This window comes from Astatotilapia calliptera, chromosome 3, assembly GCF_900246225.1.
Source record: "Astatotilapia calliptera chromosome 3, fAstCal1.2, whole genome shotgun sequence".
NCBI lineage: Eukaryota > Metazoa > Chordata > Actinopteri > Cichliformes > Cichlidae > Astatotilapia > Astatotilapia calliptera.
Genome location: NC_039304.1, coordinates 32,813,491 through 32,835,778, shown reverse-complemented (window position 1 = coordinate 32,835,778; position 22,288 = coordinate 32,813,491). Strand labels below are relative to the sequence as shown.

The window sequence follows — 22,288 nt, the reverse complement described above, 5'->3', positions numbered from 1 at the left end:
AGCTAGTTTATTGTGATGGTGCTTTGTTTTCTCTATTATTATGTTGCTCTTTGTTGTTTGCTGTCTCCTCTGTTTGTTTGTTTTTTTTTTTTTTTTTTTTTTTTTTTCTCCATACAGGTGACCCAGGAGTTCTTTTTTTTTTTCTCTCTCTTCCCCCCCCTTCTCACCGTCTCTTCTCCTCTTTGGTTTTCTTTCTTTCTCTCCCCCTCTCTCTCTCATTCATTCCCCCTGTCCTATTTATTAAAAAAAAAAAAAAAAATGACAAAGGATGAACTGAAGCTCTGCCATCACGTAATGTCGCATACTGCTGTTTCTGATGTCATTTAAAAGAAGAAAAAAAAAACAAAAAAAAACAAAAAAAAAAGAAACAAATGATCTCTGTGTAGGGTTCTCACACTACCTTGACCCGTTTGTGGCTTCACCCTATACACCGGTAGGTTGGGCAGTTTTCCCACAATCACATGTGGTACAGCGTTCCATTTGCTTTCCAACTTATGTTTCCCCTTCAACCCCAGATTCTTAAGGAGTACCCTGTCTCCCACTTCCAAGGCTTGGAAACTGACTCGTCGATCAAAAGCTCTTTTGTTTCTCTTGTGTACCTTATCAGCAGCCTCATTGGCTAATGGATAAGCTCTCTGCAAATCCTGTTTCAAGTCCGTCACATACTGTGAATGAGTCTTCTCCTCAGCTCCATCATGTCATGGTCTGTGGAATGCGTGATGCTCGGGTAGCCACACCCCCGGGCTGGGCCATCACTAGCACACCTGGTCTCCATCCCGGTGATTACACGGAGATCCACTTAATCCGGCGCTGACGGATGCTCCACGCCAGTCCGTAGTCATCCCCACAGTGGTAACCAGACTTCCACGAAAAGTGTGCATTCTCTTCTGCTTGGAACTTTGTTTAACCTGCCTACTTCTGTCCAGATTTCTACTCGGCATCTGCTACCTGCCTGTCCTCCGGCTCAACTGGATCTCGCGGCGCTCACCTGGCCCACTCGCCATTCCACGGACTTCCTGCCCCCATGGACTGCCACACTTCCCTCCCGAGCTCCCACGGTTCCGTTCTATCGTAAGCCCCTACTCTAACTCAGTCCTGATATGTTCTCCCCGCTTCCTGGCTCCCTAGTAATCATCTCCCCTTTCTATTGCAGCCCCCCGCCGTCCCGATCCCGGCTTCCTCGTGTCATTGTTTCCCCGGATTTTTAGTTTCTGTTTTGCTCTCTACTTTCCCCGGGTCGCCTTTCGTTGTTTTAATAAAGTGTCTTTTTGTTAGCTCGGAGTCTGCGCCTGGATCCTTTCGTGCCCGCGCACCACGGCGCATGACACATCAGGAGATGCTCCAAAACAAACATCCACGGGAAACCTAGCCTCCATCCATCCATCCATCCATCTTCATCCGCTTATCCGAGGTCGGGTCGCGGGGGTAGCAGCCTAAGCAAAGAGGTCCAGACCTCCCTCTCCCCAGCCACCTCCTCCAGCTTGTCCGGGGGAATACCAAGGCGTTCCCAGGCCAGCCGAGAGATATAATCTCTCCAGCGTGTCCTGGGTCTGCCCCGGGGCCTCCTCCCGGTGGGACATGCCTGGAACACCTCGCCCAGGAGGCGCCCAGGGGGCATCCTTGCCAGATGCCCGAACCACCTCAGCTGGCTCCTTTCGATGTGGAGCAGCAGCTGCTCTACTCTAAGCCCCTCCCGGATGGCCGAACTTCTCACCCTATCTCTAAGGGAGAGGCCAGCCACCCTTCGGAGGAAGCTCATTTCCGCCGCTTGTATCCGCGATCTCGTTCTTTCGGTCACTACCCACAGCTCGTGGCCATAGGTGAGGGTAGGGACGTAGATCGACCGGTAAATTGAGAGCTTCGCTTTTACACTCAGCTCCCTCTTCACCACGACTGACCGGTGCAGCGTCCGCATTACTGCAGCCGCAGCCCCAATCCGTCTGTCGATCTCCAGCTCCCTTCTCCCATCACTCGCGAACAAGACCCCGAGATACTTGAACTCCTCCACTTGGGGCAGGAACTCATCCCCGACCCGGAGTGGGCACTCCACCCTTTTCCGGCTGAGAACCATGGCCTCAGATTTGGAGGTGCTGATCCTCATTCCCGCTGCGTTACACTCGGCTGCGAACCGTTCCAGTGCGAGCTGGAGGCCCTCACCCGATGAAGCCAACAGAACCACATCATCCGCAAAAATCAGAGATGAGATTCTGAGGCCACCAAAGCGAAAGCCCTCCGCCACTTGGCTGCGCCTAGAAATCCTGTCCATAAAAATTATGAACAGAACCGGAGACAAAGGGCAGCCCTGGCGGAGCCCATCACCCACCGGGAACGAGTCCGACTTATTGCCGGCAATGCGAACCAAGCTCTTGCAACGGTTGTATAGGGATTGAATGGCCCGTAGCAATGGGCCAGACACCCCATACTCGCGCAACACCTCCCACAGGACGCCTCCATCCCAAACATCAAAAAATAGGGAGAATACCCTGTGGCATCGCTCTTTGTGCTATTATAGGCATGAACTAGTGACCCTACATGCTGACTCCAAGTTCGCTTCTTCTCATCCCCTAGTGTCGCTAACATTGACAACAAGGTTTGATTGAATCTCTCGGGTTGCGGATCCCCCTGGGGATGATAGGGAGTTGTCCGAGACTTCCGTATACCCAATGACTGCAAGAGCTCACGGATTAACCGGCTCTCGAAGTCTCGTCCTTGGTCAGAATGTATTCTGGCAGGCAATTCATAGTGCACAAAATATTTGTCCACCAACACTTTGGCAAACGTGGTGGCTTTTTGGTTTTTGGTGGGGAAAGCCTGTGCGTACTGGGTAAAATGGTCAGTTACCACCAAGACATTACCTATCCCCTTGGAGTCTGGCTCCATAGACAGAAAATCCATGCAAACCAAGTCCATGGGACCCTTGCTGCTCATCTGGTGCAGCCATCGGTGCCCTGTTGCATTTAGCTTTGCAGTGGTAAGGACATACGTCAGCGGATTGTTATCAGTGCTCACAGTAAACTTTGCGCCATACAAATAGTCATGGAATTTGTCCACGACGGCCCATTTCAAAGCCAGGAACTCTAACTGGTGCACTGGGTACCGCTGTTCGGGGCAGCTCAATTTCCGGCTGGCAAAAGCCACGGGCCGCAGCCCCTGGGGGTGCTCTTGGTACAACACGGCCCCAAGACCTTTCAGACTGGCATCCACATGAAGGGTGTATGGCTTGGCAAAGGCTAGCACAGGGGCAGTGGTCAGACACTGAATGATGTGGTGAAAAGCATCAACACACGACTGATCCCATCTACTCCCAAAGGGCTCTGATTCCTTCAAGTAGGTTTTTCCTTGTCCTGCCCGGCCTTTCTTACTGCGCTGCGTAGGGGCATAGCCTTTAGTGAGTTCTGTGAGTGGCCTTACAATGGAAGCATAGTTAGCTATGAAGCGGCGATAGTAGCCGCAGAACCCCAGGAAAGATCGCAGGGATTTCAAATCTGTGGGCGCCGGCCATTTAGTAACCGCTTCTACTTTACTCGGATCGGGGGCAACACCCTCTGCAGGCACAATGTGTCCCACATACTTCACTTTCGGCTGACAGAATTGGCACTTATCCAATGAGAGTTTTAATCCCACTTCTTCCAGTCTGTCTAGCACCTTCAAAAGTCGCTCCTCATGTTCCTCCAGGGACCTGCCAAAGACTATTAAGTCATCGAGGTACACTAGTACCTGCAGGAGGTTGATGTCCCCTACTGCCTTCTCCATCAATCTCTGGAAAGTGGAGGGTGTCCCTGTGATACCTTGGGGCATTCTCTCAAACTGATAGAAACCCAACGGACAAATGAACGCGGTCTTTTCTTTGTCCTCCTCCGCCATGGGTATCTGGTAATAGCCACTGCGAAGGTCCAGGACAGAGAACCACTTACTCCCTGACAAACAATCAAGTGCATCATCGATGCGGGGAGTGGTGTACTGATCAGGAATGGTTCGACGGTTTAGTGTTCGATAGTCAATGCACATTCCTGATACTGCCATTTTTCTTTCTGGCAATGACAATGGGAGAGGCATAAGGACTGCGAGATTCCTTGATAATGCCAGCTTGTAATAGGTCTTGTATGTGTCTGCGCACATCGTCAATGTCAGCTGGTGCAAGACGCCGTGACCGTTCGCGGAATGGTCTGGAGTCTGACATCCGAATGTGATGCTCTACTCCCGTTGCCAGACCGACATCCCACTCACTGAGGGTAAACACATTAGCCCTCTTGGACAACTTCTGTCGGAGCCGCTCTTTCCATTCATTTGGCAAAGGTGAGTCGCCAAAATTTATGAGAAGGGGATCTAGCTCTCTCTGATCTTTCCCCTTTTTTGAACAGACTTCAACTGCTGCAGTTACAGTATCAACCGTACACAACTGACCCATAACGGTCCTTTCTGGGAGAACGATATCCCGGGAAGACTGATTCTGCACTGCCACAACAAAATGGTCTACCTCCAGCGCAGAGCTAGACAACACCATGGGCTGCAGCAGCATGCCAGCTGGCAACGGAATGGTTGGGGATGCTTCCACCATTAATATGCCTTTGCTGAGTGGTTGTTCTAGCTCCACCCGGCATATAGCATGACAGCTTTGACCGGCTGGGAGTGACAGGGAGCTGGGCCCAACCCACTTCACCCAGCCTACTCCACCCTCATCCTCTACAGGGATCTCCACAGGAGCTGGTGGGGTTAAAACTCCAGCTGTTTGGCTTACAGTCTGCACGCTACTCACGCCTACGGTGTCCTGGCACAAGGTGGCCAATCTCTGGAAAAGGGAGACATTGGTGCCTATGATCATGGGGTCCCAACTCCAGAGGTCCGGACCTCTGGAGTTGGGACAGATCAAAGCTAAGACCGAAATGGTCTCGTGACCTCCTTTGACTTGCTCGGGAAATTCCACATCCACAACGACATAGCCGAGATAAGGGTAACTAGAATCACTCAAACCCCAGATGGCCAGACCTGAAACTGGGTAAACTGGGACACCTGACAAGTGCTCCTTATACCAGTTCTCAAAAATAATGGTTACTCTTGACCCACTGTCTAACAAAGCATTGCACGGTTCACCATTCACTCTGACTTGCTTTACATTAGATGGACCTATCAAACCTTTAGGGATCCCTCTGTCCTCTAGCATGACTACTTCACTCCTCTTAACTGAACACACGGTATCACCTGCATCAGGGGGTTTGGGATATGATTCCCGTCGTTTGGGCTTTTTCCGTGACTGAATGAACCTCTGGATAACCTTGGCCTGGTTTGCGGCATTTCCACACTTACTAGCAAAATGCCCATTTTTTCCGCAGCGGTAACAAAAGTTGCTTTCTTTATCACTGGTGCTACCTGTCCGTCTAGAGTTCAGACCAGACCTGTACGGCTCCACTCTCAAAACTGGAGAGGACACAACAGACCTTTGCTCTCTGGCGTCCAGCTTCTGCTGCAACCTTTTAACCAGTTTTCTCAGCGCAACCACTTTGCCATCTGCTGAACTCTCTACACCGTCAGTCTTGCTTGTTGGAACAGGCTCTGCAACTTCTCTTGGTGCGGGGCATGACTGGTTTACCACGGATGAGACCATAGACTTCAGTTCTCGAATCTCAGTTTTCAGATTCTGAATTTCAATCTGTCTGTTGTCCTGTTCTGATTGTGTTTGGACTTTGTGTGCTACCAGATGCAATTTAGCCCGGGAGGCTTCATACTCCTCCTCACTTCTGATCTCACTTAAGAGCTCTACAAAACTGGGTGGGGTTTCTTTCCTGTCTCTCAGCTTGAGTTGCACTAACATCATGTCGGAGTACACGGCACCCCTAAGGAGCTGTTCTACTCCTGTCCTATCAACACGGTGGGCTTCAATTCCACCACAACTCACTACCCTGCTCAGCGACTGCTCTAATCGCCTCAGAAAGTCGGATAGTTTTTCCTGCAGTTGCTGTTGTAGTAACCGAGAAGCAAAGTACAAATCCTCACCCGTCTCAGCACTGCCAAAAGCTTTTGTAACAGCTTCTAGAAATTGTTCTGGGCTAATATCAGGATCAGCTGTCCTTACAGCTTTCACCACCGCTAGTGCTGGACCTTTAAGACTCAATGATTCTGCGCCTCTTTTCTTTAGCAGAACTGTCACTCTCCTCCACCATTAGGTGTGCTTGTTCAACCCACTGTTCGAATGTCTCTTCTCCAACTGGTGTTGGTATTGTGCCCGAGAACATTCTGAGTCTACGATAATGTAACCCTGGAGTGTTACTAAGGGTTTTAGTGTGTTATGAGTGATGTTAGTATTTTGAGTTCACTGTTAAGTTTTATTAAGTTAAATTATTTTGTTGAGAATTAATAAAATAGAAGATGTCTATAATGTCCTGATGGTCCTTGAAGTATACAGGGGGAAGTACCGCCTCCTGCCGTTCACTGCATAGCAGCTATGGATATCAGGAGAGAGGGAGAGGAAGAAAAGTCCATTTTTTCCAAGTGGAAAGCGTGGTTGTTTTTATCCAGTCGGACTGTACGGTGGAAATAAGCTATCTAGAAATTGTTGTTAACCAGAAAAGAGTTTGTTACTGCTCGGATTCTTCTGCGTCAGGTTTTTTTTACTTGGGAGTACAGTTCAGTGATGATCCAGTCCAAAGATGGCGAGCCACCCCTCCAGGATCCTTGAGATGATTGCTTTAAGAAGAGAACTAAATTCTTTGGACGAACTGTGAACTGTACAAACTCTACTAAAGTGGTAGGACAGATTTGCACGTCATTCCTCCTTTGCACATCCTGCAAAGAGAATCCTCATTGCTGGACTCACACTTAAGGGTGTCGGCTGACACGAGAGAGAGACTGAGTCAAATCCCCCGGGGTTGTGTGTGTTTTGTTTATTATTTTCCATGACTTGGGCCCAATTTTTCCTTTCATGCACTGTTATTGTTTTCATTGTATGTATGTAAGATTCTTTAATTGTCAATACAAATTGATCAAACCAAGTTCTCAGAGCGTTTCATTAGTCATCCACTCTGCTCCAGTAGTCGAACCTCAGCTATTGGCCCAACACACAGGTAACCATTTAAATCTGTATCCCAAGTGTTGAAAGGGGTGTTACAATAACTATTGCCTTCACTGGAGGGTCTCTCCATCTTTGCCAACAAATCGCCCACAGCACGGATTATCGACTCTGTTACCATTACCATTCTCCTGTGCCTCTGCCCCGCGTTTCGATTTACTCTGGGAAAAATCCTCACGAGGCGAAGCTTCAGCTGTCACTATGATGGACCACGGCTCACCAGCCCCCGTAGGGTACACTTCAGGTGGGATTCTTGTGGCATCTACTTTCTCTTTGGTTTCACACAGGACAGTTAGCCTATCAAGCGCTTTGTTGTATCTCCGGCCTCTGACCCACACTCGACCCAAAGCTTTAACACTCTCCAGAGTGTGCTCTATTTGGTCTAGCTCCACTCCTTTGGGAGTAAGCACCATCAGTGTGTGAGCCTCATCTAAGGTCTCTCCACGACTCCATTCCTGAAGCTCCTCGAACAACTCAGAGTGCATAGCTTGAACATCCATGACCAAACAATATCAAAGTTACTGCTTTTATCTCAAAATACACGTGTTTGGGAACTTCAGACTTAAACAACAAAATATCCCAGCGGTGCCTCCATTTTATGTAGCGCCCCTGACTGTGTACTCCACTATAGCCGGGTACGCCCTGAGTTCTAGTTATCTTAAACTTACTTAGTTGCCCTCAGTGAAAGTTCCCCTGATTTACACACGTATAACACACAGATACACTTTTACCTTACTTTGAACTATAGATAAGAAACAGTACTAGACACAAAATCTTATGTTTAAACCAAGCAGGTTTACTGAATGACTTGGTAAACACCCAATAAATCAATAAAGTAAGAAGTCTCTTGCAATGACAAAATATAACAATAATAACAGTTACACAGTTCTTTACTGTAATGGGCCCCACACACTCTCACACCACCCAATTTCCCAAGTCCCCTCGGTGCAGGCCTGGATCGATGCTAGGGTGCGTAGGAACCAACGGTCCTAAAAGAAAACAAAATGGTGCTCCTACCTGGAAACCTTAGTCTTTTGTCCACAATACACTCACGGCACGCCGAGAGGTCCGTCCCTTAGGTCGCCGAGCTGCACGCTTACTCCTTTTAAGCAGCAAACCTGACCGGCCCGCCTTGGCAGTCAGTAGTCTCCCACTCCATGCAGGTCAGGTGACGTCCAGCGAAGTCCGCCTTTATGGCTAACTACGATTAGCCAAGTTAGCACGCCGCTTACTAGGGATATTTCGAGGCAACAGTGCAAACCAGTCCGGGCTGCACCACCTCACAGTCACGCTCTGTTACTCAGCCGTGGGCGTGGGATGATTTATCCTCACTGTCCATTGGAAAAAAGTCTCTGTAGACGCTAGCAGCATCTCGCGCACGCTTTTCTCTCTCCTCTCTTTTCTCGTGGCTGCCTCCGCTCTCTCGTCTCTCCTTCCGCCCGCTCCCTTTCAAAGTAAAAGCACCTAAACACACTTCCTTATTACTACTACAACACAGTAGAACGAACAACAGAACTATTCAGATATATCCAAATAAGATAGAATCAAAATGTCCAAATACATAAACACAGGATCATGGCAAAAAGTTTATGGAGTCAAAAGGATTAGACATTTTTTTCAAATTATTTTACCACATGATGAAAAATGCTCTGCTGATTTAAAAAAAAAGAAGCAGTAAATGTGTGAAACTGTAACTTTGTTCATACAGAAATGGAAATGCATGCAATAACAAAAATATTTTCATACAATACCATGTGTTTCAGCACTGCTGACATTATCAAATAGGTATCATTTACTCCACCCATTAATACTGTGAAGTTACACCACTGGCACACAAGAGTGATGGTGATGGGAAATAGGTCTATGTTGATGTACATCTACATAGATATTCCATTAAAAAGCATTCCTGATTTATAATTCATTATTCCATAAATCATCATTTATGGAATGACTGTGGCTCAGGGGGTTGGGAAGCGTATCTGTAACCGGAAGGTCGCCAGTTCGATCCCTGGGATCTCTGTCCTGGCCGTTGTGTCCTTGGGCAAGACACTTTACCGTACCACCTACTGGTGTTGGCCAGAGGGGCCGATGGCGCGATATGGCAGCCTCGCTTCTGTCCGTCTGCCCCAGGGCAGCTGTGGCTACAACTGTAGCTTGCCTCCACCAGTGTGTGAATGAATAGTGGCATTGTAAAGCGCTTTGGGTGCCTTGAAAAGCGCTATATAAATCCAATTCATTATTATCATCTATCATTTAAAAGATTTCAGGACTATTAGGTGTTAAATGTCTCAAAATGTTTGAGCTGTAGTTGTTCAAATGAAATATTAGGGCAAAGGAAAGATTAGATTGAAGTCTTGTTACTAATTCAGGTCAGAACAAAAAGTCAAATCTTGTTCACATGTGTTTTCCTACTTTCTAGATCAAGACCCATAGTAATGGTTGAAGCTGAGGTGTCATTCAGCCCAATCCAAATCCCTACTCAGAATGTAGACTGCTCAAAACCACTGCAGAACACAGCTGAAATTTGCTTTACCATGAGCAGAGTGTCTACAGTCAACACAGGTTCATCATTCTTGGTTTTTCTGAACTACAAAGCCACTGCCCAGCAATTTAATGTTTTCTAAATGTATGTAAATTGCAGCATTGAAATCAAACACTGATTTATTCCAGCTCAAGCAAGGATTAATTACACTTTAACACTGGATGCCACTCGCAAACCTCCAAGCAACCGGGCATATGTTGGTGGGAAACGAGAGCAGTCAGGATCACTTACTGTGGACTTAATAAGAAAAAAATGCTCAACTGTGAAGTTCCTTGTTGAGGTAAAACCAAATAACAACATCAGAGAAAGTTCACCTTGGTGTAACAATATATTTTGATTTCCATTTTGTTTTTAAGAGTCATCCAACACTGAATCTAAACTCAGCACTCATCTCTTCTTGCAGGCTTGTCCAGAAGATGCTCTCAATTCACTTTCCAATGAGCTCAAATTCAAGTTTGATGGTTTGCCCTCAAACACAAATCTCAGACCAAGCCTTGCCCAGCAGGCTCAAACAGCAACCATTCATCCTGTAAGTAATCTTTATAGGTACTTTATTAACCAGATATCTGAGGGCAGTCTTTATAAAATTATTTTCCTCAATTGTGTTTTTTATTGGCATACACTTGAAGAATACCTTCTGGAGAGATTCAATTGAAGTACTGGAAGTACATGCATCAACATCCCTGCAGTGGAATCCCACTGCAATAAATGCAAGCTGCTTTCCAGAATATTATTAGGAACTTTATTCCCAGTACCAACAGCAGGCACAGCTACATATTTGGGGTCATTACTCAAAAAAAGTTGCATATTAGAAATTAATCGTTAGTAATCCAAAATGCTACAAAATTACTAAAGTAGTTTATTACACTGATCATTACATTATTTTCTTGTTACTCCATGAAATGACCCAAAATGCATTGTCTCATAATTATAAGTAAATAATATAAATCTTAGGCTACAGTCTGACACGCCAATGCAATCCCTATCCCAATGAGAAAACACATATGATCTTTCCTTTAGTGTTTACATATAAACACAAGAGATTTTGAAATGGTTGCAACATTGATTCTCCTTTATAAACATTAATGGATAGAAATGGAGGCTTCAAGCTCGACTGCTAATCACTTCCTTTCTTACCTGACTGGGCTATGCTCAGCTTTAACGTTCCTCTGTTGGCTAGTTTTTTTTGCTAGCATGCTGTCTGCGAAGATGCTTCCAATAATCCAATTAGTGTTAGCTGTGCAAACAGCTGCTGTTTCTGTCCTGGATGCAGTTTGCATTTTACCATTGCAGTTTTCTCTCCTCTCCTCTCTTTCTACTGTAGATCACTCAACTATTTCGCTCCTCCCGCACACAAAGTGAAATGAGCTAATTTTAGCACAAGTGCACAGGAAGAAAACCAATTTTCTTTGATATTTTCTGTCCAACCAACCAGCAGATAACTAAAGAAAACTTTGCAACACTAGTAACAATATAATTGTAATTGAAGTTTAATTACTGAATTCAGTACCGTAACACATTACATTACTGCATTACTGAAAAATATAAGGCTACTTTTTACTTTATCTTACACCCGGCATTGGGTAGAACACACAAATTGTTTGTTGGATTCATCTGTAAAACGTTTACATTTATTCTGTGAATAATGTGTAATATAAATGTTTTTGACATCACACTCTCTTCCACAGTTAGGGTTTGAGATCAACTGTGGAACTGACAACAAATGTGTTGATAACCTGAAAGTGGATTTCAACTTCACCAGGTGAGGCAGAATTACAAAACTTTGTTTAGCTTTGCTTGTGTTTTTAGTCACTTGCTAGGTTTCATAACATGTAACATGTATTTCATAAGTTGTACACTCGAAAGACACTTAAAACTTCAATTTTGAAGCACATAGATATTTTGGGACAGTTTGGTATTTAGTCTCCATCATTTTATCCTAATAAAAGAGACAACAATGATAACACACACACACACAATGGTGGTAGTATGTGATTGAGAGATTACCACGACATATTAAGATTAAAGAAACAAACCCAACAATGGCAGGGAATATTTATTTCAAAATTATACCAATCCCCAAGAAGGCATTGAGGTTCACTAAACCTTAGACACTGTCATGAATACTGGACCCAGAAGCAGACTCAACACAAATTTAGCAGCGAACTATATACATTTTATTTCTTTTGTGAGAAAACAATAGCAAACTCTGAAAGTGAAAGTTAAACTCAGGCCTGAGGAAACAGGAGCAAATATGGAGGTGAGTGGGGAGAGAAGCTGTGATTGGGACCGTGGGAAACCTGAAACAGAAGAGGAAACAATTACTTAGCTGCAGGGAAGCAGAGGAGAGACAGCAAAGCAGGATAATGATGCTGCGTGCTTACTGTCAGAGCCAGACCGCGGAGCTCGAAGGGGGAAAACGTTTGTGAGAGAATCTAGAGGGATGAAGTTACAGAGACTGTTATCCAGTGTGCAGGGCAGGCAGGTAGGACCACTGAGAGTGGCTGAACGGAGCAGCAGGCCGTACTGGTTGATGTAGTCCTCCTGTGATTGCCTGTGGATGGAATTCAAGTGCGATGCTGGTGGCCCCGCCCAAGGGTGTAACCGAAGAGCCATCCAGAAACATCCAGCACAATGCTCCCACAAACCATGACAGACAGAAACATAGCTCAAATCATTGAGATGTTGGTTTATTGACAGTTATTAAAGAAACAAGAAATCAGTGAAAGGCAACGAGCAAGGCTGGGTATACTTGTATGACCGTGGTTTGGTTTTCCCAGCTAGATTAGAGGGTTGCTTTCCTACGCCATTGGGTTTGAAAACACATCTGACTGTCAGTGTACCCAGCTTTCTTGAAGTCCCTGTATGGGGTGGTTCAAGATGCCTCTCCTGGGGACTAACCAACTAATGCTGAAGGGTATGCTCCAAGGGACCACACTCTTCATCCCTCCTCCACGAAGGTGGAAAGTAGAGCTCATCTATTAGTTGAACTGTGGATCCAGGAAAAAAAATGCAGTTGTTCTCATAATCATGGAACACCGGACCAGCTCTTGACCCAAGTGAGGTTGTGTGAAAGTGTAATGGGACCAATGGGTCCAACCTGTCTACATATGCTTTGGAGAACTATTGGAGAAGGCATTGATGCGTATCCCTTGGGGAATCTTATGGGGGTTTGGTTTGGCTGCTACTGTTACGGGCCATTCAGTCCCTGCACAACCATAAGAGTAGTATGCCAGACCGTTTCCTGGTGAGCATTGAGCTCTTCTAGGACTGTCCTTTGCTACCAATTCTGTTCACAACTTTTATGACCTCATCAGGTGATGACCTCCAGTGTACACTATGGTGGTTTGCAGTTGAGTGTGAAGTAGATGAAATGAGAATCAACATCAGAAGTCTGAGACCATAGGCCTCAGCTGAAACAGTGGGGGTGTGCTCACTTTGTGTTAGGGGCAAGTAATAGGAGAGTGGAGAGGGATATTGACAGGCGGATTGACATGGCAACTGCAGTGATGTGGATGCTGTACTGGTCTGTTGTAGCAAAAAAAATCTATTTCCCACCCATCACCTATGGCTGTGAGGTCTGGGAATTGCCCAAAAGAATACGGCAGAAATGAGCTTTCTCCAAAAGAGAATGACTTCTGCAGAGTCATTTGAGAGGATATCAGAGTAGAGCTGCTACTCCTCTCTACTGAAATGAACCAGTTGAGGTGGGTCAGCATCTGACTAAGACACCTAGAGACATCCATTCTGATTACTAGAGATTACTAGAGAGCGCTTATTTGACCTGGGAATGCTTTGATGACTGGATGAGCTGAAGGAGCTGGCTGCGAGAAAGAACTCAGGGCATTTCTGCCTAGACAGAGGCCTCCATGATCCACACCTGGATAAGAGTCCGAAAATCAATGGATGGTAATTAGGGGTTTTGATAATCGATTTATCGATTTAAAATCGATTCTGGCTTTGATAATGTGATATCGATTCATTAAAATCCTGAATCGATTTTTTAATATAAATTTATTTTGCCCAAAACGCCAGAATCTCAGGTTAAACCTCACAAAATTTCGACAACCACCAAACAGCTAAACAGTAAATGAGAGCAGGTACATGGATTCTGCACAAAGACGTAAACACAAAGCGCGGACCCGCCGACAGATCAAAAGCAGCGAGATGTCGCTTTTCTCACCCAACGGCATGGGCAGGGTCGGGGCTGAAAGCCGACAGCTCACCAATTCTGATCCGTCGGCAGGTCCGCGCTTTTTTGTTTACGCCCTTTTTGCGCTGATTCTGAAGCTGCAGGTTTAATCACTCACCAAACAATATTGACTGAACCAGCAGAGAAAGAAGATCCAAACTACACTTCACATAAACATCGTCATGAATTCACTCTTACTTTTGCTGTTTTGCTTCCACCACGATAAAATCACACTTCATGCACAGCTCTCCCTCCCCCCCCCCCCCCCCCTCTCTGTACTCCAAAAACAGTTTCCCATCTAAATCTCTGTTTTCTGCATTATTCGCTTGCTTGTTACGCACAAGTCTACCGTTGTTTACAGCGCTGTCGGCCACTGTTTTTGTTCCTTTTAGTTACTTCCGAAAAGAAAACCTAATTTCTGCCGTTCAACAGGCTACTGAACAAATTTAAACTTTTACAATTATGCAAAATGGAAAACGCTCAGCAGTGTCTCTAATAAAACCGCTGTAACTTCAGAGGTAATGTTCATATGTTGATTCATGGTTTTCTTTCGTTTTTGATGTACTGCAGAATATTTGTATAAAATCCCAGGCCAGGAAAATCACCTTCATGTTTTTCTGTGTTTTATCTTCAGCTACTTTGACACAAAGGCATCTGCTGTGATGCTCACACCTTTGATAAAGTCTTGCGAGTGTCAGCTTTCTTATTATAGATACAAAAATATGTAAATGTTCTGATCTGAATTATAATATTTCTGACTGTCTGAGGCAAAATTTCCCATATTCAAATTTAATTGAATCGAATCATGGATCAAATCGATTCGGGACCTTGTGAATCGGAATCGAATCGATTATAGTAATCAGTGACGATACCCAGCCCTAACGGTAATACCTTTTTTCATAATGCATCATCAGTTATTTTTTGTGTTTTATGATCACCAGCAAATGACAGCAAATTAAAATAATATAGGGAGCTTCCTGACTGCCAATATTGATGCATGATGGCGCCGGTGTGTGTGGCTTGCCGTCTGTCTCTGTCAATTTTGTTTTGTACAATTTGTGCCACCCAAATCAACTCGCAACTGGTATATGAACGCCAAAACCTTTTTGATCTTCAATGTTTTCTGACTAATCAGCAAGGACAAACAACAGGGTATCCACCATCCCTGGCTGATGTTCCTGCTTACCTGCTACGTGGAGCACTTCCTCCTGCTCCGACGCATCGTAAATGTGCCGGTCGGCTAGTGAAGCTTAAAGCCTGCCTTGCTTTTTCTTTAGCGGCTGCTCCAGTGGATTATAGTCTGTTCCATCACATCTCAAGGCGTCTCCTGGAGCATGTTGCCCCTTGTCTGGTTCCTGTCGTAAGCTTGGGTGCACGTGAGCCTGCTCGCCAATGTTTTATACGTCTTGGGCGTCGTGGAATAAACTTTGTGAATTTGCGGTCATTAACTTGGGCTTCACAGACAACTTCTTCCCAGACTCCAGTTCCAACGAGGATGGCTTTAATAAATGCCCGGTCCATAGCAAGTAAAACGTTTGTCATAAACGATTTCTTTTCTTCAAATGATTTGAATCTCCTTTTTGTGACTGAGACAGGGATGAAAATTGGTGAGTCTAGCTTCATTTCTGAACTATTGCCCTCCGACTGCTCATTTTTAAATGCTCCAAGGATATCGGGCAGAGGAGGAGGAATATTGACAGTTTTTAAAAATAACTTTAATTGCAAGCAACTCCATGTACCGGTTCCCCCCTCCAGTTTTGAACTGTTGATGTTTGAACTGGGACGTCTTCAACCGGTTGTGTGTGTGGTAATCTACCGACCACCGAAGTTTAACAAAGACTTTTTAAATGACTTTTCATGTTTCTTGGCTGACATTGTGCCTAAATATGATCGGATTTTAATAGTTGGTGATTTTAATATTCATGTCTGTTGCTCTGATGGTCTGCTTGCTCAGGAGTTTTTAAATCCTATTCAGTCTTTTAACTTTGTACAGTCCGTACAAGGCCCTACACACCAGCAGGGGCACACTCTTGACCTGGTGTTATCGTGTGGTTTATCTGTTTTTAATTTGGAAATTGGGGATTCTGTGTTTTCTGATCACAAACCTGTTTTATTTGACATTTCTCTTGTGCATGAGTTTAAAGCTCGCGCTCCACCCAGGCGCTGCCGAATCTTTAATTCTTCCACTGCTGCGCTCTTCTCCTCAACTTTTATAGAAAAAAATGCTTTTATTGACCCTGAAATTAGTTTAGGACTTAGTCTGGATGAGCTGCTATTGCAGTTCCAAGAAACCTGTACTGAAACCCTAAACATTATGGCCCCACTAAAAGTTGAAAAGTGTTAAAGTTGAAAATTTTGAGTCCACCTCAGCCCCCCTTTCTTGTGGGGTGCCCCAGGGCTCAATCCTTGGCCCTCTTCTTTTTTCATCATACCTGCTCCCTTTGGGGTCTATTTATAGAAAACATGAAATATCCTTTCACTGTTACGCAGACGACTGCCAAATTTATTTGCCTTTAGCACCAAATCGCCCAGGCTCCATCCAAATCCTTTTAAACTGCCTTGAAGATGTCAAAGCTTGGATGGCTCTGAACTTTTTGAGTTTCAATGAGAGTAAAACGGAGGTGATTGTATTTAGACCTAATAATATTTCATGCAACCCGCTTGTAAATTATGGTTGGCTAGGGTCTTATATCAAGCAGCATGTGACAAACTTGGGAGTCATTATGGACTCAGATTTTAAATTGAACAAACATATTAATTCAGTGTTGCAAAAAAGCTTTTTCCAGCTGAGGCAAATAGCAAAGCTGAAGCCAGTTTTGTCAAGACGTGACACGGAGAAGGTAATACATGCCTTTATTTCAACACAGCTTGACTATTGCAATGCACTTTATGTTGGAGTCAGCCAAGGGTCTCTTGCTCGTCTTCAGCTCGTTCAAAATGCTGCTGCCCACCTCTTAACTGGTACCCACAGGCATGATCATGTAACACCTATCCTGTCTTCTCTTCACTGGCTTCCTGTTCATCACAGAATTAATTTCAAAGTCCTAACACTGGTTTATAAATGCCTTAATGGTCTTGCTCCCCCATACCTTTCAGAGTTACTTCAGCCGTATATTCTTTCACGGACCCTCAGATCAGCTGACCAGCTGCTGTTGGTTGTCCCAAAATCAAGGCTCAAATGCAGAGGAAAGCGAGCCTTTTCAATTATGGCCCCAAAACTTTGGAATACGCTGCCTTTAAATATTAGACAGGCATTTTTGTTTCCTGTTTTTAAAGCGCTTTTGAAAACACACCTTTTTTCGATAGCGTTCAGACTGGCGTGAGTTGATATTTGTATGCGTTGTGTTGACATTGATAGTTTGTGTTTTATTATGTTTTATGTAAGTGTCAGTGGTTTATCTTGTGTTTTACACTGTGTTTTTGTACAGCACTTTGGGCAAACCTTTCGTTTTTAAATGTGCTATATAAATAAATTGGATTTGGATTTGAATATTAATATGTTAGTATTCAACACAAAGCTATACTATATTTAGCCTCCTACAACTTCAGCATCACAGTGCAGTCTTGCTTTATTCTTCCTTTATTCTTGTCCTCTGTCAGATCCTTAGAGGTTAAAGTGGGCATTGATGAGCTTTTGAATGTCACAGTCTCAGTGGAGAACAGAGGGGAAAACTCCTACAACAGCCGTGTTATTCTCACGTATCCAGCTGGACTCTCTTACAGGAAGTTCACCATTCAGCAGGTAATGTGTCAGGATCAAGTTCATCATTGATTTGCTGCTCTCCCAGTGCATCCAGCAGTCATTTTATTTTCTAATAAAGGGAAGAATTGAGTGCAATTCCTTGGACAGTGAAGATGGTTTATCCCGTGGAAGGACAGACTGTACTATTGACAAGCCAATTTTCAAGAGCAGAACTAAGGTTTGTTATTGTGGTATGATTTGTCTTTAACAGACATGTTGCTCATTTTGTTAAACTGTGTAGAAGTTAACCTTCTACACAGTTTAACAAAATGAGCAATCACTCTCTCTTCTTCAATTCAATCAAGGCTTTCTTCATTGTCTCATATGGTATCGAAACAAACGCTCAACTAGAGAGGAAGATCTTTATCACTGCTAATGCCACCAGGTACTGTTCATTTAGTAGAGGTCCTTCTCATTTAAGCAATAACCCCACAGACACAGTACAAATCATTTCACTTCTTTCTTTCAGTGGAAATCAGGAGAACGCTACAACCAGTGAAATCTACAAAAATAAATGGATTGATGTGAAATACAGCATTTTCATGACATTTGAAAAGTATGTGTTGTTCTGTTCGTTATAAGATGAATTACACATTTTGTTTTACACAGTATGTATTTAATGTTTAAAATATATCTGTTTAGCTCCTTCAGTTACAGCAATTTCACTTTTGGGATGAATAATTTGCAGATACCAGTCCAACAATTAATCAAGGTAAAATGTAATAAAATATAATAAATATGACTGTGTGAATTAGACTTAACCATAATAGTGTTTGACTGCTTTTTCTTTACTCCCCATGTTTTAGGTAACAAATGATATCAGAGCGTTTAATTTCACTGTGGTGATCAAGGTTCCAGTGAAGCTTGGTGAAAAAGAGATTTGGGTATTGAGCAGCCTACAGGTAATATATGTGTGAGAAGATCTAAAAATGGGTCAGATTTAGCTGTGTGATGGGTGAATGAGGTAAAATAGGACCAATCACCCTGACATTATTTTAAATGTATTTCAGATTGTAGACTGTCAGACAGAAAATGATGAAGAACCAAGTGTCAAAGATTTTGTTCCACAGATACAAAAGGATAAAGTGGTGGTAAGTATCCGTCTGTACTTTTGCTACCTACCTGTTAAAACTGAACCATGGTACTGATTCAAAACACAACATTGTACTGAATACAAGATTTGTTTCATTCAGTCTTCTTTAAATCACCCACAGGACTGCTCTGTAGCCATGTGCAGAGTGTTCAAGTGCAACACCTTCATGGGAAGACTGCAGAGTAGGACATACGAAATCTCTGCCAATCTCAGTTCAGGATGGATAGAGCAGGTAATTAAAGAATAGTTTTTTAAAATTGTTTCATTAATACTTTTCCTGAGTATGTATGAGTACTTTGGTTAAATCTTCAGATATAACCATTTTACAGTTAAATCAAATAATACCTAATTTAGGCTTAACTCATTTCATTTTTTCTAAGATTGGACTTCAATCTGCCAAATTCCTCTTGACCAGTACAGCCACTGTGGATTATGACCAAAGCCAGTACATCTACTTTTCAACAGTGTCTAACAACAATCCTCCTGTTCGCAAGGTGATTTAGCATTACTTTCTCTTGTTTGAGTTACACAAGAGCTTGAATATCATCCACATTCTGTTACCTTATCTCTCAGATTATAGTCGAGGTAGAAGTGTATCCTCAGACAAATTTCACCAAAGAGATTATAGGAGGATCCCTGGGAGGGTTGGCTTTTCTGGCTTTACTCACTGCTGGCCTGTATAAGGTGAAAGACTCTTCTTACACTTTTTCAACTCATCACACAGCTGTGAAAGGTTTTTAGAGAGTATGTCTAATTTTTTTAACAAAGTTCAAGAGTTTATATTTACTCATGTAGTTATTTGCTTTAATTTTGAATGTAAGTCTAATGAATAATCTCTGCACTTTCATTTTTTCCCCTTGCACTCCTAGGCTGGTTTTTTCAAGAGTAAATATTCACAGATGATGAATGAAAATGCAGAGACCGATCTGGAACCGGGAACTGATGGAAATGAATCCCAAACAGAATAACAAAGCTCATATTTGTTGTTGTAGATTTACTGTAAAGTTAAAACAAACATTAAACAAGTAAGGAAATTTGTGTTTGGTTGATTATCCCTTTGTTGTAACAGTTCTTGTTAAAAAAAATCTTATAGTGTGGGAAAGCATTTTTATAGCTGGAACGGTCTGCTGGTGTCTGCTCCAAGCAGGCCACATTTGACTGATCTGGATAGAGCTTTAGTGCTTTAGGGCAACCTCAAACTAGTTTTCCGCATAACTAAGCTACATCAATATTTTGAGTGAGCCCCAGTACCATCTCCAATTCTAAGGCCAAGTTCCGTATAGTGGGGGATGTCAGAGACTGGCTGCAAAGAAGAAAACATCACAAGAAGACAGTTTTCTCGCCTTGCCAGCACTTAGGAACTGTAGACAGTCATCTACACCTCTGCACTCAAGGTTTGCAGGACAGCATGGTCAATGGCTCCCGACACAGACAATCTGGAAGGGATTGCACACAGCTAGTCTCATGGGGCTACCAGGAAGCCTACCATGCCTGCACTTAACTATCAGCCCTGTTTGCACTGGTATCTGCAACATGCACTAGAATCAAAACGTGGAGGGACGTAGTTTTCAGCAATGAGTCCAAATTCTGCCTACACCAGTTGGATCTTAGGATCAAAGTATGGAAAAGATTTTGACAACGCTATGAGAACTCTGTGCTGATTGCTGGTGGAGGCAGTGTGATAGCGTGGTGAAGCATCTCCCTCACTGGAAAAAGCAGTGCTTGTCATCACTGGAAGCCATTTCAGTGCAGAGAAATATCAAGATGAGATTCTGCAACCAGTGGCAGTCCCATATCTCCAAAGACTGGATCAAACTCTAGCCTCAAGAAGACAATCCTCGCCTCTACAGAGTGGGTACTTTCAACATTTGGGAGCGGAAAGGATGTAGTAGCCTACCTTGAGACTCCAAGGTAAACTTTACACAGACAGAACACACAGCAAAATAAGGGTAGATCACAACACCGACAAACTGAAACACAGGGCTTAAATACACTCAACAAAAATATAAACGCAACACCTTTGTTACTGCTCCCATTCCCCATGGGATGGACATAGAGACCTAAAATTCATTCCAGATACACAATATAACCATCCCTCCCAAACAGTGGTCACAAATCAGTCCAAATGTGTGGTAGTGGGCACATCTGCTATATTGAGATAATCCATCCCACCTCACAGGTGTGCCACATCAGGATGCTGATCTGACATCATGAGTAGTGCACAGGTGTACCTCAGACTGCCCACAACAAAAGGCCACCCTGGAATGTGCAGTTTTTTGCGCTATTGGGGGTCTGGGGACCCAGAACCGGTCAGTATCTGGTGTGACCACCATTTGCCTCATGCAGTGCAACACATCGTCGCATGGAGTCTATCAGATTGTCAATTGTGGCCTGTGGAATGTTGGTCCACTCCACTTCAATGGCTGTGCGAGGTTGTTGGATATTCGTGGGAACTGGTACACGCTGTCGTATACGCCGGTCAAGCACATCCCGAACATGCTCAATGGGTGACATGTCCGGTGAGTATGCTGGCCATGCAAGAACTGGGACATTCTCAGCTGCCATCTGCCCTGAACAATGTGAACCATGATTCATCCGTGAAGTGCACACCTCTCCAACGTGCCAGACGCCATCGAATGTGAGCATTTGCCCACACAAGTCTGTTACGGCGACGAGCTGGAGTCAGGTCAAGACCCCGATGAGGACGACGGGCATGCAGTTGAGCGTCCCTGAGACGGTTTCTGACAGTTTGTGCAGAAATTGTTTGGTTGTGCAAACCAATTGTTCCAGCAGCTGTCTGGGTGGCTGGTCTCAGACGATCTTGGAGGTGAACCTGCTGGATGTGGAGGTCCTGGGCTGGTGTGGTTACACGAGGTCTGCGGTTGTGAGGCCGGTTGGATGTGCTGCCATATTCTCTGAAACGCCTGTGGAGACGGCTTATGGTTGAGAAATGAACATTCAATGCACGGGCGACAGATCTGGTTGACATTCCTGCTGTCAGCATGCCAATTGCACGCTCCCTCATTGCTTGTGGCATCTGTGGCATTTTGCTGTGAGACAAAACTGCACATTCCAGGGTGGCCTTTTGTTGTGGGCAGTCTGAGGTACACCTGTGCACTACTCATGATGTCAGATCAGCATCCTGATGTGGCACACCTGTGAGGTGGGATGGATTATCTCAATATAGCAGATGTGCCCACTACCACACATTTGGACTGATTTGTGACCACTGTTTGGGAGGGATGGTTATATTGTGTATCTGGAATGAATTTTAGGTCTCTACGTCCATCCCATGGGGAATGGGAGCAAAAACAAAAGTGTTGCGTTTATATTTTTGTTCAGTGTACAGGGAATAGGAGTAACAGGAGGGAAACACAGCTGGGGCAAATCAGGCCTAACGAAACAGGGGAAGCAAAACCAGATACATTAACATAAGACATGGACCTTCAAAATAAAACAGGAAACATAACACAGACTGAACTTACAGACGCAGACTCACAGGCAGGCACTACAACAGAGGGAACAGAGACATGGGACCAGGGCAGACACAGACACTGACTGGACACGGGGATATAGCAGACAGGGGAGACAGCAGCTAAGGATTACACAGAGACATAAACCATAAAAAAGAACTCTAACAAAGAAACCAAAGACTA

At 44.2% G+C, this 22,288-nt stretch overlaps 1 protein-coding gene and 1 long non-coding RNA gene across 2 annotated transcripts in view; both read left to right on the top strand.

Annotated features, from left to right (window-relative positions):
• LOC113019305 (integrin alpha-M-like) overlaps positions 1–19,670 on the top strand; it is a 35,918-nt gene extending 16,248 nt beyond the window's left edge. The window contains exons 16-30 of the mRNA XM_026162915.1: positions 9,483–9,625; positions 9,734–9,885; positions 10,009–10,134; positions 11,294–11,367; positions 17,398–17,539; positions 17,619–17,717; positions 17,845–17,924; positions 18,009–18,095; positions 18,182–18,251; positions 18,346–18,441; positions 18,550–18,630; positions 18,754–18,864; positions 19,013–19,126; positions 19,206–19,316; positions 19,502–19,670. Coding sequence (XP_026018700.1) covers positions 9,483–9,625; positions 9,734–9,885; positions 10,009–10,134; positions 11,294–11,367; positions 17,398–17,539; positions 17,619–17,717; positions 17,845–17,924; positions 18,009–18,095; positions 18,182–18,251; positions 18,346–18,441; positions 18,550–18,630; positions 18,754–18,864; positions 19,013–19,126; positions 19,206–19,316; positions 19,502–19,600 — 1,585 coding nt within the window. The 3' untranslated portion in view covers positions 19,601–19,670. The remainder of the gene's footprint in view (positions 1–9,482; positions 9,626–9,733; positions 9,886–10,008; positions 10,135–11,293; positions 11,368–17,397; positions 17,540–17,618; positions 17,718–17,844; positions 17,925–18,008; positions 18,096–18,181; positions 18,252–18,345; positions 18,442–18,549; positions 18,631–18,753; positions 18,865–19,012; positions 19,127–19,205; positions 19,317–19,501) is intronic.
• LOC113019307 (uncharacterized) lies at positions 776–1,274 on the top strand. The gene is made up of 3 exons (XR_003272001.1): positions 776–852; positions 927–1,071; positions 1,154–1,274. It is a non-coding gene; the product is annotated as an uncharacterized LOC113019307 (long non-coding RNA).
• Positions 19,671–22,288: the final 2,618 nt, after the last annotated feature.